This window comes from Fundulus heteroclitus, unplaced genomic scaffold, assembly GCF_011125445.2.
Source record: "Fundulus heteroclitus isolate FHET01 unplaced genomic scaffold, MU-UCD_Fhet_4.1 scaffold_133, whole genome shotgun sequence".
NCBI classification, from domain to species: Eukaryota; Metazoa; Chordata; class Actinopteri; order Cyprinodontiformes; family Fundulidae; genus Fundulus; species Fundulus heteroclitus.
In genome coordinates this window covers 295,336-310,404 of record NW_023396545.1, presented here as the reverse complement: position 1 = coordinate 310,404, position 15,069 = coordinate 295,336, and the positions used below count along the sequence as shown (strand labels likewise).

The 15,069-nt window shown below is 39.5% G+C and overlaps 1 protein-coding gene across 1 annotated transcript in view; it reads left to right on the top strand.

Moving 5' to 3' along the window:
• The window catches only part of astn1 (astrotactin 1), a gene marked incomplete at its 5' end in the record, with an annotated part of 294,255 nt that overhangs the window by 221,118 nt on the left and 58,068 nt on the right, over positions 1-15,069 (top strand). The window contains 3 exon segments of the mRNA XM_036129065.1: positions 661-938; positions 3,933-4,066; positions 4,569-4,720. Coding sequence (XP_035984958.1) covers positions 661-938; positions 3,933-4,066; positions 4,569-4,720 — 564 coding nt within the window.

Here is a 15,069-nt window from a genome sequence, read left to right as displayed (position 1 = left end):
TCTTTTTATTCAAATTTGGATATCAAATAAAAATATCCCACATTAAATATAGGTGTTACTTCAGTGAAAGGAGATGGACAAAGGTTTCTAGAGAACAACGACCCCACTGGTCTGATTTTCCTGCTTTATGTTCGAGAACAGATGCATTTATGCTCTAATCCATTTTCATTTGAAAGGTAGAGCCAGGGCTTGTACTTTGCTGACTGGAAATTTATCTTGGTCTGATGTTATTGCTGGAGTATTTTTTGTCAAACTTTAAACTCAGAGTTAGAGAAAAGGAAACGAAGCAAAATCAATAAAGCAGTCGCATCAGTGCAGAGTAAACATTTCATTGCTCAACACAGACGCAACGCACAGCCCCAATTATTTACACCCCTGCTCATGTATTCTGCCTATGATGCAGAAAGGATAAAACACTCCAAAAGAATAAGGGAATTTGGGAACACATAAATGCTTTGTAGTTTTTTGCCACAGTGCTACAGAAAAATAAAATCCTCAGTTCAGCTGTTTCATTCCCCCACAGCTTTTTTTTTTTTTCTCAGTGGAAGAAACAAATGTGTCTGATCTTTCTAAAAGTTTATAAACCTTTTGGTTGTATATGTACGTCCACAGCATGAAAACTGTGTCCTTAATCTATTACTTTGTCTTCTGTACATTCAGGTAACTCCCCTTCAGAGGAGTCCGAGGAGCGGGACAAGGAGCCCAGGACGTTGACTTACCCGGCGTACATCGCCAGCCTTCTGGACACGGGTGCTAAACGCATGGCGGCAGGCGTCAGGATGGACTGCAACAGCCAGGGCCAGTGCCCACGCTCCTGTCACCTCTGCCACATGAGTCCCAGAGCGGCACAGGGGCGGCAGCAGTCTGAACCTGTGCTCTTGAGAATCACCAAAGCCGCACCCATCTACGAATTAGTGTCAAACAACGAGACTTATCAGGTGTGTGCTATATATAGATATATATTCTAAGCTGTGTTGATTATCTGGGCTCCTTACATCTACTATTTACAAAAAACTTGTTGTACAGTTATGACTTTTTTCCATTAGGGTCAAAATCGTGCTTTGAACCAATTCTAAGACAAGCACCCTTTCAGTCCCCCACTTTTTGTCAAATTATTGTATTTTTACTGTGATGTGCAAAAGATTCTCTTGAACCAGAGCAGGAACTTGATGTTTCATGACATCAGTCGTCAATCCAGACATGAGTACTGCTGCGTGATCATTAAGACTGTCAGCTGGCTCCCTGCTATGAAGCATTCACCATGTGCATAACAGTAGGTGGGGCGTCCACAAATTTAAGGACCCATCATGAAACAAAGACAACTTACCGGGAAGAATTTCTCTTTCAGTTTCACACCTGATTCTCTATAAAGCATGCCGTGCCATGAGCTGCTGTGCTGTTCTGTGACTTATTTGATTCCATCAATATTGTACATCGATAAAGCTTCTGCTCCTGCAGGATGAAGAAAGGGTCGATATGGTGCTGTACATGTCTCAGAGCCTTTATTCCCAAGCTCAGTCGGGCAGACACAGCTGCTATTGACAGAATCTTCAGAAATGACTGGTGTAGACACTCATGAGGCCAGAGCACAAAAGCTGCATTATGATTAGATGTATATGTATACCTTTGTTTTTCTTCTGCTGCCCAGCATCACACAGATTATTATATTAAGGGTTGTGAAAATCCATTGTTCCTGAAGTGCTCGCACATTTGAAAATACACAGCTTCAGATAAAATCTTGCCGATCACCTCCCACGCTTTTGTCATCTAAATAGCAGTTCTGACTGGCATAGCAACGATCTAACAAGGTGTTGTTTCTCCCTGTTTACACTGCTGTGCAAAAGCGTTTTCACACTATAACAAGGTAAAATCAAACACCTAAATGTACGTATATCAACCACACTCTCCACAACAGCCATATGGAAGATATGTAGCATCTTTTTTGCAAACTCTGAAGGACCTAAGCTTCTGCACGAAGTACAGTCTGTACAACCTCATAGTTGTCCCCAGTCCAGTTTGATGTCCAGATGAACATCGAGGTATTTATACTCCTCCACCACCTCCACTTCTTCTCCAAAGAAGGGAATGGTGCTGAACCTGTTCCTGTAAAGAGTGTAAAGAGTGAAAAGGAATGGAGAGAGTACAGTCCCCTGTGGTGCTCCTGTGCTGCTGACTACCTGGTGGTTTGACAAACAACCCTTCGGTCTTACAAACTGGGGTCTGTTAGTCAGGTAGTCTCTGATCCAGGTGATTGATGAGGCCTCCACCTGAGTCTTCTGGAGGTTCTGACAAAGCAACTTAGGCTGAATTGTGTTAAATCCACTGGAGAAATCATCTCTTGATTTTGTTAAGAACAAACATGCAGGAGCAGGAGGGCCTATGGCTGAGGTGGAATATAAAACATCTGAGGTGTGACATTTACGTTTTGGGTCAAATGAGGGTGTGATGACTGTTTGGCTGTGGGTAGGATGAACTGAACTGAGTATTTAATTTCCCCTTTCTCTGGTACCACTGAATGACATTCATTACAACAAGATACCTTCAAATATCATCTGTTGAATTGGTCTGTGTGTGATTTAATCTTAGAATAAATGGAGTTTCTCTCTGAAAGTAACTTTGGAGGAGCTGCACAGGTCAGATCCACAGTTCAAGTGGGAGAATCTTTTGAGAAGACAACCATTGGACATGCAATTCATAAATACATCCTTATTAGATGAGGAAAAGTAAGAAAGCAAAATTTTACTTGACAAAAGCCGTTTAAAATGTTACACAAGCTATGTAGGGGCATAGTGAGTGTGAGTACAGTCGGCTGGTCTCTTGTGGAGGGATTGCCACAGCAGGTTGCTGATCCTTGCCCACAGAGTTGGCAATGTTTTTATGTTGGATGCACTTCCTGACACAAACGCATAGCAAACTTTTCAAAATAAGTGCTGTGGTCAGATGAGACAACAATGTAACTGTTTGGCCTACGAGCAGAATGCCATGTCCTTCAGAAAAGTTGCAATGAACATCCCACAAAACACACCATTCATGTGGTGACGGTGATACATTAGCAAAATTATGTGGGGGTGATATTTTTCAGCAAAGACAAGGAAAGTGGTCAAAGTCAATGGACAGAAGGGTGGAGCTGAGTAAAAGCCAATCCTGGAAGAAAACCTTTTAGAGGCTCCAAAAGTCTTTCGACCAGTGAGGAGCTTAACCTTTCTACAGGGAAACCCAAAACATACAGCCACACAGCTTTAATGGAATGGTTCAGGTCAACGCATGGGTTGTCATGGGTTTAATTTCATCTGAGAATATGTGGCAAGACTTCAAATAATGTTGTCAAACTCTCTCCATTCAGTCTGCCTTGAGTGTTTACCAAAGAAGAATGGGTAAACATTCGCAAAGCTGGTAGGACACACCTAAAGGACTAGTAAAAGGTGTTCCCTCAGAGTGATTGCATCTGAATGCTGGCCACACCTTTCAGATTCTAGATTTTGTAAAAGAGAAATTGGAAACCATGTGTTGGTCTGTCACACAAAATCACAATAGCTAAATTGAAGGTTTTGGTTGTAACACGATCATTTTAATCTCCCACGTGAGGAAAATCTGTAAATCTGATCTCCACTAGGTTAAACTACTATGCACAGAGCATGTTTACAGTGGTAATAAAATTGTTGACGTGACCAATTAAAGTAAATACAAATAGAAAACTGATATTACGGGGCAATTAAGTTGCTCTCACCATAACTCCAACTATTCCAGATATGTTCCAAAGACTTGGAGTCTGCACATTACTGACAAGAAAACAAGCAAACAAAAAAAAAAAAACAAGGGGAATGTATTGACAGACACGCTGATATATTTCTGACATTTATCAGTAATTACTATTGAAAATAAAAAAAAACGCTTTTGCCTCACAATTAATCCCTAGCTTTCTGTCCTTGTAGGCTCTGCAGGAGGCGATGATGAGCATGCTGTGGTGCTCAGGCAAAGGCGACGTTATTGATGACTGGTGTCGATGCGATTCCAGCGCATTTGGCACAGACGGACTGCCCACCTGCGCCCCGCTTCCTCAACCCATGTTAGTGAAATAACATTACATTACCTCAGTTCGGCCCATTGAGAAGTGTGAGAAACGCCATCTGTCATTTTACCAGCAGAAATCAATCTCAGCCCAGCCTGGACTCTAGTGATGTGCCATCAGCCTCCATGGATACTCAATATTTAATTGCAGCCAAACATTACAGCGATCAATGGTTTATTCCTCCTGTCTGCTGTGGGCGTGCTATTCAATTAAACAAGCAGCTGCATATTGATTGGCGGCCAGGATAGCCCGCGTATACAAAATCCTCGGTGCTTCATTCAGTAGCAGCAAACATCCGCTCTAGAGTGAGGCAGACATCGGGAGATGCAGTAAACTAGACTTTCTTCTTTAACGCCAGGATTTATGATCGTGTAGCTTGCAGGTTTGTGAATCAGGAAGGATGACGTTAGCTGTCAGAACAGTGAGGAGGTCATTATGTTGACAGCATGCTTCACAGCACTGCTTTTTTTTTTTTCAATGTTTGTCCCTCTGTTGCCAGGCTGAAGCTGTCGTACACCTATGAACCCAGCAGCTCATTGGTCATCATGGAGTGGAACCACACAGAACCACCAATCGGCGTACGCATTGTTGATTACCTCATCAGCCAGGAGAAGGTGACGGAGAGGACGGACCACTCCAAACTTGAGACAGGTATGTCTCTTCACCGTGGCCATAAAGGTTGACACACGCCAACCGTTGCCATGCACCCAGCGGGAGTTCTTTATAGAACGTGAATCGTAAAGATGCATCAGAAATTGCAGCTTTCCCTAATGTTCAGCCATTACTCCCTTCAGGACGGAGGTCAGCAAGCTTTTCAACACAAACACCCATTTTTGTTCTCACTTCTACAAAATACATCCATATAGAGCCACAAAACATATTTACCTCTTTATTTGCAACCCTGGTGTTGGGTAAAAAATATATATATACAGATGTATTTCTTAACATATTTTTTCCCTGATTGAACAAATGCATTTTATTTAAAAGTTGGCTTGTGTGACGATAATATTGCAATAAACAAAAGATATTTATCTCAAAGGTAGAGGACAATTGTTCTGGAAATGTAGGTAAGAAACGCCCATCCCAGTTTTTGAATAACTGCGCATGGCCATCCTACCTGCTCTTCCGCTCCTCAGCGGAATGGCGTGAAAGAATCTCCCAAATCCACTCTGGTCTTCCTCTTCTTCTCATAAACTCGTAAGACAGTTTGCTTCTTGTGTTTCTCAGTTATGTGCATACTATACGGTGAGAGCAGTGGTGCTACAATGTACGGCTGAAATCGGAGCTTGCTGGATACATGAACAGTAGAAGTGTGCATGCGCAGCCAGCAAGAAGAAACTAGCAAGGAAGAGGACACACATCGCCGTTACTTGATGACTGGCACGTGGGACAACCGATAATAAGATGATTTCCCCAGAACCCGAGGCTGAAAAAAAGATTGTCTTCTATACCTTTAAGCTTTTTACTGCATCTTGTGCCCAGCAACATATTGACCCATAAAAAATAGGGATATCTAATTAAGTTTTTTTTTTTATTTATACCATATAAAACATTGTTTCATTGTGACATTAATGACCTGAAATCAATTCTAAAAAAAAAAAACATTACTTTCATACCGAGCCAATTCGGTTATTTCAGCATTAATGGAAAAACAGAGAAACAAAGCCTGCTTAAAAAAAATAGAATGACATGAAACAACAGACGCGGAAAAAACATGGATTGTTAGTATTGTTCTGTTCCTGTATTTTCATGCAGATATCCGATCAAATTAGACAAAAACTGTTAAAACCGGTCACTATTGTCTGGATAACATTGCTCATTTCTGAATCTCTTTATTATGGAGAGCCACTGTGGTGGGCCCAAAGGACCACAGCTTGTAGACCACTGCTTGAGGACCTGTTTTGGATTGTTATTTTGAAGCCTGCCACAAGATGGTGTACATCCGTAATAATCCAAAAACATGTACAGGATTTCAGATTGGAAGCTGTTTTTACATTTGTTTTCTGTGCAAATTTGCAGTTAGTGTGCGAAGGAAAGGTCTTTATGAGGTCTTTGTGATGTAATAGACACGCTAAGGAATAGCAACATAACATCTGTGACCAACAGTGGCATCACACCTTATTTGAAACAAATGAGTTAAAAATATTACAGTAAAAAAAACAAAAAATTTTGAGGATCTTTTTATGGAGTATATGTTACGTTCTTGTTTATTCGTATGAATTGACCTATTTAGGGGGCTTTCCCTTGTGTTTTCACTAAAAGCAGGAAGTCATGTAGCAAGCCAGCGAAGCAGCAGGAGGGTGTGTGACTACCCATGACAGAGAGCACCGGTACTTGGCCAGCCCTAAATGAGCAGAAGCTGGCACACCATGGCCGGTTTGTTTAAGCAGTAATGATCCGATCCATAACGCACACTGCTAGAGTTCCCCGTGAGTAACACAGTTTGCTGTAGCATAATGAGAGAATAAACCGTACGTGTCAGAGTTGTGAGGATTATTAATCAATACTGCTGCTTCAGAAGGAAGGGAAAGGAAAATCGCATGCTGCATGAGGGGTAAAACTGAGAAAAATAAAGCAGAAGTTTAGTGGTAATGATACAAAGGAACGCTATCTCTCATATAAATTCAATATTTATAGAAAAAATAGAAAAATATGTCACATGCATAATTGCTGTTTTTTATGGTATTTCCTTTTAAGTGAGTCAAGTGATGGGGCCTTTCCCTGAATCTCAATTTGCTCTGCAATGCATTCGCGTTTAAGTCTTTTCAATCACAATCTCAGTGAAATTGATATTGTTAAAACCCTGTCACGGTGAAAATTATCCTCGTCCATTAGAGTTAAACGAACCATTAAAAAACTTGCAGATATAATAATCCCATCATCCAATTACATATTTCTTCTGTGCCTTAATAACGTCTTATGAAAAAAAACTTCGGTAAACAACGCTCTATCATCGGCTTTCTACGCATTTGATGCTTTATCAAACATAATTTTATCTCCAGCTAAAGCAGGCTGTCATATACTGTTTCTGGACTTTGAGAATTTTCTGCTTATTCAAATGCTTATTCAAATGTTGTTGCGACATTAAATTCTTGAAACATTACAATCTGATATACAGATGCCCTGTCTGCAACTAGGAAGTTCACTCATCTCAGCATACCATATGTTTGAAGTATCTCCAACAGCTAAAAGAAAATACTTTTTATTTAAGCTTATAATATTTTTGACCCCTTGTGTGTAGGGAAAATAGATATAACCAAAAGATGTAACTTACTCTATCCTGGTGCGGTAACAGCCATTTTAAATCCTACGTCCCAATATGCACACAGTATACAAAACAGTGCTGAATCACAAGCAACGGGACTTGATGTGTCACAAATATGCTTTGTTTTTTTTAAAGATGGATAGATGATCAGAAGTAGGTCGAGTAGCCAAAAGCTGTACTCAAGTAAGAGTAGCACTATTTCAACATATTTTTACTCAAGTGTAAAAAGAGTTTTAGCCGAGAAATTGCTCAAGAGTAAAAAAAAAATAGTATTTAGAAAGAAGGCTACTCAAGTACTGAGTAACTAATCATAACATCTGATTCAATATTTAAAAATGATGTAATCGGAGAGACAAAAATATAGAGTTATGTGCAAATTCTGGTATTTTAGAGACTAAAATTAATGAATATACAAAGTATATTTTGCAACAGAATTGCAAAATGAATTCAGGCAGAAGAAACACTTTTCTAAATCATTTTCAGCATAAAACATATTAGATCAATATGTACAGCAGTTAATGTATATACAGTATGCTAGAACAGCGCAAAGTACTTCCAATGACAACATCTACTGTCTGCTGTATGTTCCCCTGACGTGACCTCCAAATGACTTAATGGGCTCAGCAGTTAGAAAATAAGTTTAAAACAACAAAGGTTGTGTACAAACAGGAAGTCTCACTTTAACATAAACTCTACTTGTGTCTCTGATGCATTTTCCGTCAAAACAAGTATATTCTTTATCCAATAAAGTACTCATGGTGGGTAGAGTAGCCAATAATGTTACTCAAGTAAGAGTAGTCATACTTTTTATTAATATTACTCAAGTAAAAGTGAAAAGTAAAGTGCAGTAAACTACTCCTAAAATAAATTTTGTTCAAAAGGTTACTCAAATAAATGTAACTGAGTACATTTAACTAGTTACTACCCACCGCTGTAGATTATACACCAAGTAACATAGCAAGAAAAAAATGACAGCAATTTAAGTAAGAAGCATGGATCTTATCGACCATATTTGTTTATAAATCAATGTAGATTAATATAAATTTGAAATGTGGCCACACGTGTAGTCAGAACTTAGGTTGAAGCCAGCAGGACTTAATGTTTTTTAAATGCACAAAAAAAGTCTGGTAAAGGTATTTTTACAGTACTCTCCTTGTGTAACCGTGAACTGGTGGTCTTTCCACCAACGGGACCTCCGCAAACAGCAGGTGCAGCAAATAAGGTTTTGGGTTAAAATGTGCCTCTAACCTTTTGCAGAACAATAGAGGCTGAATAAATCAAAACATAATTGCAATCAGACTGATCGTTTAGTCATTCTATGCTGTGGAAAAGGGATTTTCTGTTCATTTATAAATAATCTTTCCTTTAAGCTCAGACTGCAGAGTGGCAGATCATCTGAAACTCCACTTGGGCGATAGGTCATTAAACATAATTTATCGAACAACTGTGTTTTATGAAGGCTCTCCGAGAGTACTCAAAGCAAAACCTGTTTACTGGGATTCTCTGCAGAAAAGAGGTTCCAGAATCTATTTGGAATGACATAAATGGCATTTATTGCATACCATCAAGTTTTGTACAGTCAGACATTCACAAATAAATAAATACATAAAGACACAGTCGACATAGCTGCCCTCTTTTTCATGGTGGTAATTATCATTACTTTTGGAAAATCTGCCATCCTTAACTCCTTTGTTTTGTAATTTATAGTATAATATATATATATATATATATATATATATATATATATATATATATATATATATATAGCACAGAAATAGGAGAGCATTTGTTATCAAACTATTTTGTAATGAGTAATGAGTTCTAGAGGGCCACTGAATCTCAAAGAGCAGGGAGAGACGTTTTTTGATGAGTAAGTATGAAATATCATTTTAAATGCAAATTTGACCTTTAGTTTGATGGGAAGTTTTGGAACAGAATATTTTTGTGCCCTTTGAATAAATTGTCTCTGTCAGCTCACTATTACCTCTGTGTTCAGTTGCCTGATAATACAAATGCTTTTCCCCCCTCCTCTAATCTCTGTTGTCAGAATGATAAACACTAAGATGAAAGCCGCAGATGCTCTAGGTTCAAGCTGCTGTTTCCTGATATAATGTTTAGTAAAAGTTAAAAGCAATACTCCCTGGGCCATAAAGGTTACTTTGTGTGCATCAAAATTTACATTGACTAATGTTAATGTATACTACAAATCAAGAATGTTTGACCTCAAAGTCGTCAGCCTGCAGGGCGTATAATAAATGACCACAGAGGTCAGCTTCTTTAGCATTAAACAGTAAATCCCATTGCCGGCTGTTACATTCATCACTTTTGGAATTACATATTTAGGCCAAGATCAGTGATTTTTTAATTTTTTTAGGAAAGGAAAGGAATGCAAATCAAGTATTGAAGTACATTGAAATGATCTGTTTTTCCCTCTTTATGTTATATTTTCTATTGCCCTCTCTGAATAGAAATCATGTTAAACTTGTTATATACATTTTATATATATACATTATATATATATATATATATATATATATATATATATATATATATATATATATATATATATATTTCTCTTGTGTGAATGGGATTGGTGGTGAAGTAGTATATTACTTGCAAAGTTACGTGATCATGTGAAGTTACGTGATCTCGCAGCTCGCATTACTTAAAAGCATGTTTCCTTGGTTTCTTTCTCTGTTGTTTCTTAAAACCGCACCCGATTGCATGTCAGCCATCTTGGTCAAAAATGATGCCTAATGTTTTCTTGAGTAAGAGACCAGCTTTCCTGTTAGGAATAGGGACAATTGTTAAAGTCACGTTCTTGCTATCACTAGCCTTAAACATTAGCAGTGCTACAATATGTGTTTGTATGAATGCAAGTATATACCAGCGCAAACTTGTAAAAGCAATAAACCATCACTGCAATTTTATTTTCTTTGCCAGTATTGCATTTTTATCAAACCTGCTTGTTGACTGTAGAGTTAATAGCTTCAAGAAACGAAAAGCACGGTTAAAACAGCTGACTCTAGAACAACCCTACTTCTGCTGTTTAAGCAGTCTTTTGATAGTAACTTCCATGTTCGCTTTGCTCCCAGCCTCAAAGCATGTTTTACCTTTAAACTCCTATTTTCTGGTCAGCTGGTATTTACATATCCCCTGTTTCCGCCTTCCTGGGTCTAAGCTGTGAGAGCAAATGTTCTTAGTGTGTTTCTGAAGCTTTAGTCATTTGACATCAACGGCTCTTATTCTGTTTCAGCGCCATTTTCTACCCTGAATCGCTGCGAACAAGGCTTAAAAACGCAGCTAGTCAGGTTTGCTGTTTGGCATTCAGACATTTCCATCCACTGGAAAAGATCTGGATCTAATCTGAGGAGCAAAGTTGAACTCCCAAAAACAGTTGAAACCCATCACCTCCTTCACACTCAGTAGACAACAGGGAGATAATGTACAGGCTCAGAGAATTACACAGTTTAACAGAATAACATTCCATAGCTTCAGGGGGTTGAGGTTGTCAAAACTTTTAACAGCTCCCTCTCACTGCCATTTGGAGTCTGCGATGTGTGAAATTGCACAGCACTGCTCTAATTGCACTGAGCGAAAGCTGTCCAGCTCTGCTTTGTGCGGCTCAGCTGTGTTTCCAAAAAGCATAGCGTGCAGAAACTGTGTATAAAGCAGGGGGAAAAATTCTGACAACTTCCCTTTTGTGCATCTCGTTTTGTGGCTAATGATTAATTACCAGACGGTTGCACGGCGGAAAAGGTGGTCGAGCGTGGCTGACGTATGGAGCAACAACAACAAAGAGGGATGAGACGAAAACCAAAAGGTAGGAGCAGGGCTCAACAAAGTCAGGCCAGAGCTGCAGAGCCCACTGCGTACCATGGTTTTGATTTCAGCTGTCTGTTTTCTCTCATCCAAGAGAAGCAGCCTCACATGAGCCGAGTTGGTTGCAGATAGTCTTCTTTGGCCGCCTCTCCTTCACCGCTCCCTGACTTTTTATCCTTCTTTTCCACTGCTCTTCCCAGCCTGAAGTTCTTATCTTTAATCAAATAATCCAGATTCATACCAACTCATTTTTTTTTTTTTTACTCAACCCTGACTCTCTTCTTCTGAGGTTCTGTAAGAGAATAATCCCTCTGATTCTTTTTTTTTCCCCTTCCTTTCTTGTACGCTCCTCATCATCCTCAACTGCCTTTTTTTTTCCCTAAAAGAGATCAAGGTAAATCAAGGGTCAAACTGGATACCGAAGCTATGCAGCATACAGCCAACCCACACATATACAATCATATCCAGTTGATGCTGCTGTACATAGCACTCATTAGGAGCTCTCATGCTATTAAAAACTGTTTATTTCTTCACCGTTGCTTATAGGAGAAAGTATAGCATGGTTAAAAAAAAAAAAAACTCAGCTCTCTGGGTGCTCACTATATTTATGGTGGGTTTTACAGCGTGATGGAGTAAGAGCTATGATGGATGCGTTGCAGTATCTCTGTGCCGGCTTTAATGATGCTTTAACAGGCATTGATGTAACTGCGCAGCGCAGTGATACAGATTAAATGGAATCCCCTTTGAAGATAGGTGACAGAGCGAATCCATCAGCGGGAATAGATGGACCTTTATTCAACATTTGCCCGCCAGTTTCCTTCTGGTGAATGTGATGAGCCTTGAATTTTAATGCCGCAGTATCTCAAGAAAAAAAATAAATGAAACCTGATTTCCAAGAAAGATAATTGTTATGTCGTCTGTTTGGTGTTTAGAAATGAATGGAGTAAAGAAGAATTAAAATGATTACTGTGTTTTATGGCTTTTCTCTCACCTTCAAGGAATTCAGAAGAAAGTGTAGCTCGGACAAATAACTTTGGTTCTGAACGGTCTAAAATATCCTATTTAAGTCCTCTTTTTAAGTTCACGTCACCATAAAACACATTTAAATTATGTCCTCCTTCAGGCTAGTTTTGATTGTCTACATCAAATGTTAACAAACTGTCTTGCATTTCGATCAGCGGGTTCCAAGCCAGACCAAGCAAGAGCTCTTTCCTCACCAGCGTATCGCCGGTGCGGTGGTTCTGACTCTATAATATACTATCAGATTAACTCTGGGATAGAGTCACTTTTTGCAAGGTTTTGGGATATTCCGATCAGGACTTTTATAACTCCCAATAAAATTCAAAGTTATTCAAGAAAAGGCAGTCCCAAGCCCTAGTTCAATATTCATTAGTTAATAAAGCTTATGCTGGAACACGCATAAGCTTTACAAAGCAGCAAAATACTATACTGCATTTGAACCAATATCACAACCTACTCACCAATAGCAGATACTTTTCTCTGCTGCTCTTTTTCTTCTCCTTTCTCTTGACATTAACGGATATTTAGTTCTGACCAGATTGTTTGTGGGTTAGTGATGCTGCCCTGACAAAGGTTAATGCAGATAAAAAATATACTTTATTCTTTTGTTAAAACACATAAAGCTACATGCTGGTGAAGATTCTCAGTCATCCAGGTCATGGTCATTCCAAAAAAAGTAAAAAAAAAAAACAAAGCAACTGGACTGGTTTTCCGTAGTTGAAGACGTTTCGCTTCCTCTCCAGGAAGCTTTCTCAATTCAAAAATTCTGGAGTAATGTGGAGTACCAAGCTTTATACTGCTGCCTAACAAAGGCCTTGTAATGGCTTAGATAAAATGCAAATTCAACCGAAACAGGTCCACCCCTTAGTAATGGCCGGTCGTTAAAGCCATTAAGACAGCAGATTGAACCGAAACTGGTCCACTCCTCTGTAACGAGGAGTCGTTAGGGTTGTTGTTGGCCTGGCTTAAAGGAACAATGTTTTGATCACCCATATGAGGGTGAGAATAAAGCTAAGTCTTCACTTAAACCAGTCTCGCTCCTGATGGTTTTTCTGATAGTTTTTCATACTGACCAGCTATCTAAAATGTTAAGCTAACAGTGGTGCTTTTTCGCTGTTTTCACAAGACTTGTTAACAATCCAGCTCAAAGAATTGTTCATTGCAGTTGTACTTATTCTTGTTCTGACAAAACTGACAGAAGATGGGGTTTTGTAAGGGCCTCCGGATACCGATTGAAAATGCTGCAGTCAGGAAACAGAGCCGATTCGTTGGATTGTATTTTAAAAGATCTACATCATTATCATTGTTTTTTTCCTCACCACATCTGGTCTTCATAATGTTTTACACAGTAATCTGTCCCCACATCCATGTCCAATAGACTGACCACTTAAAGAGCTTTACGTTATAGCTGCATCATATTCATACACCAAAATCCCAAATTAGCTTGCTTATAAATGAACAACTGATTAAGAAATCATAAAACTACAGACTATTTGAGTAAATATACAATTTCCGACCGATTTTTTATCAGTGTTTAACATGAGAGATACAACGGATTTTCTCAGACCGAGAGACATCAGATATTCTGTTGATTAAAGAAAATGAATGTATGAATCACTAAATTAAGATCGTCATGCTACGCAGCAGCATTGGGAAAACACAATTAGCCTAATGATTGAGGAAGGATTTTGTTTCACAGTGCAGAATGAGTTATTGGTTTCCACACTGGTGCCACTGCCCTTGGAAACTGTTTGATCTCCCTTGAATTTGAAAATAAATGTTTTTGTTCCTGTAGTTAATCCACAAACTGCTCAAAATATAAATTCCAGAAGGGGCCATGAAATCCGAGCTTCCACTTACGGGAATAACATCTAAACAGAGATCACCGATCATCAGTGTTAGAACCCCAGAAATAAATAAATAAAAGACCAAATATCTGTTGTTCACTTTCTCTGAAGCCTCATTGGAAACAGATGTCTCTGACAAAACATCCTGAGAGCCGCGGTGTTTATACACAGGGCTTATACTTGTTGACAGCTGCACGGTTGCATTTGTGTATTCTTTTCTTGTTTGTGGTTAAGTAACGTTCGATAAGTCTGCAAAGATACAGCCGAACATCCCGGAGTTCAGAGCTCTGCTGGACCTGGAGCCGACAGCAGCTCGTTTGTGCGGTAATTTCTCCCCCTAACAAGCTTCAGGCACACAAGGTGAGATCATAGTGTAAGCGCAGACATTCCCTCACGAAAATGCAGGGTCCCCGGCAGATGTGTGGACCCATCGAGAGTTGGAAGTCTGCTTTAAGTCAGGGCACCGCTCAGCTGGGCCAGTGAAAGCAAACATCCCCCTGAGCTGGAAGATGTCCAATGGCGCAACGGCTTTAATCGCCGAACGAGGGCAAGGTTTGCTCAGGGGTCAGTGGGACTCTAAATCCTGTCAATAAGCACATTACACACCTGTTTATACCCCGCTCTTGTAGCTATACACAGACAGCTCCGTTGACCCAAATCGAACTGAGTTTGTCCTCACGCCGGACATAATGAGCTGCCACTGCTCAACCTTCCCCGCCCATTCTCACTCTCCTTTGCAAGCTCGCAGGTCAAAGGTCGGATCGTTCATGTCCATGCGGCTTAAGAAATAAACGCGGTAACGGTCACTTCTAATTGAAGCTTTTGGACCTCTAACTGCTACCCTGGTGAAGCTCAGAGAAACCGAGAACAGAGGATTGAAAAAGGACTCAGTTTACCCTGAGTTCACAAGCGCGATCATCATTCATAGTTTCTCTCAGAAGGCAGACTCTTTGAACTAAAAACACCAGGAAAGGACATCATAATCAAAATCTCCATTAGCAAAAACAAATATCAGTATTGGAATGGCTACAGTACGTTTTGTTATT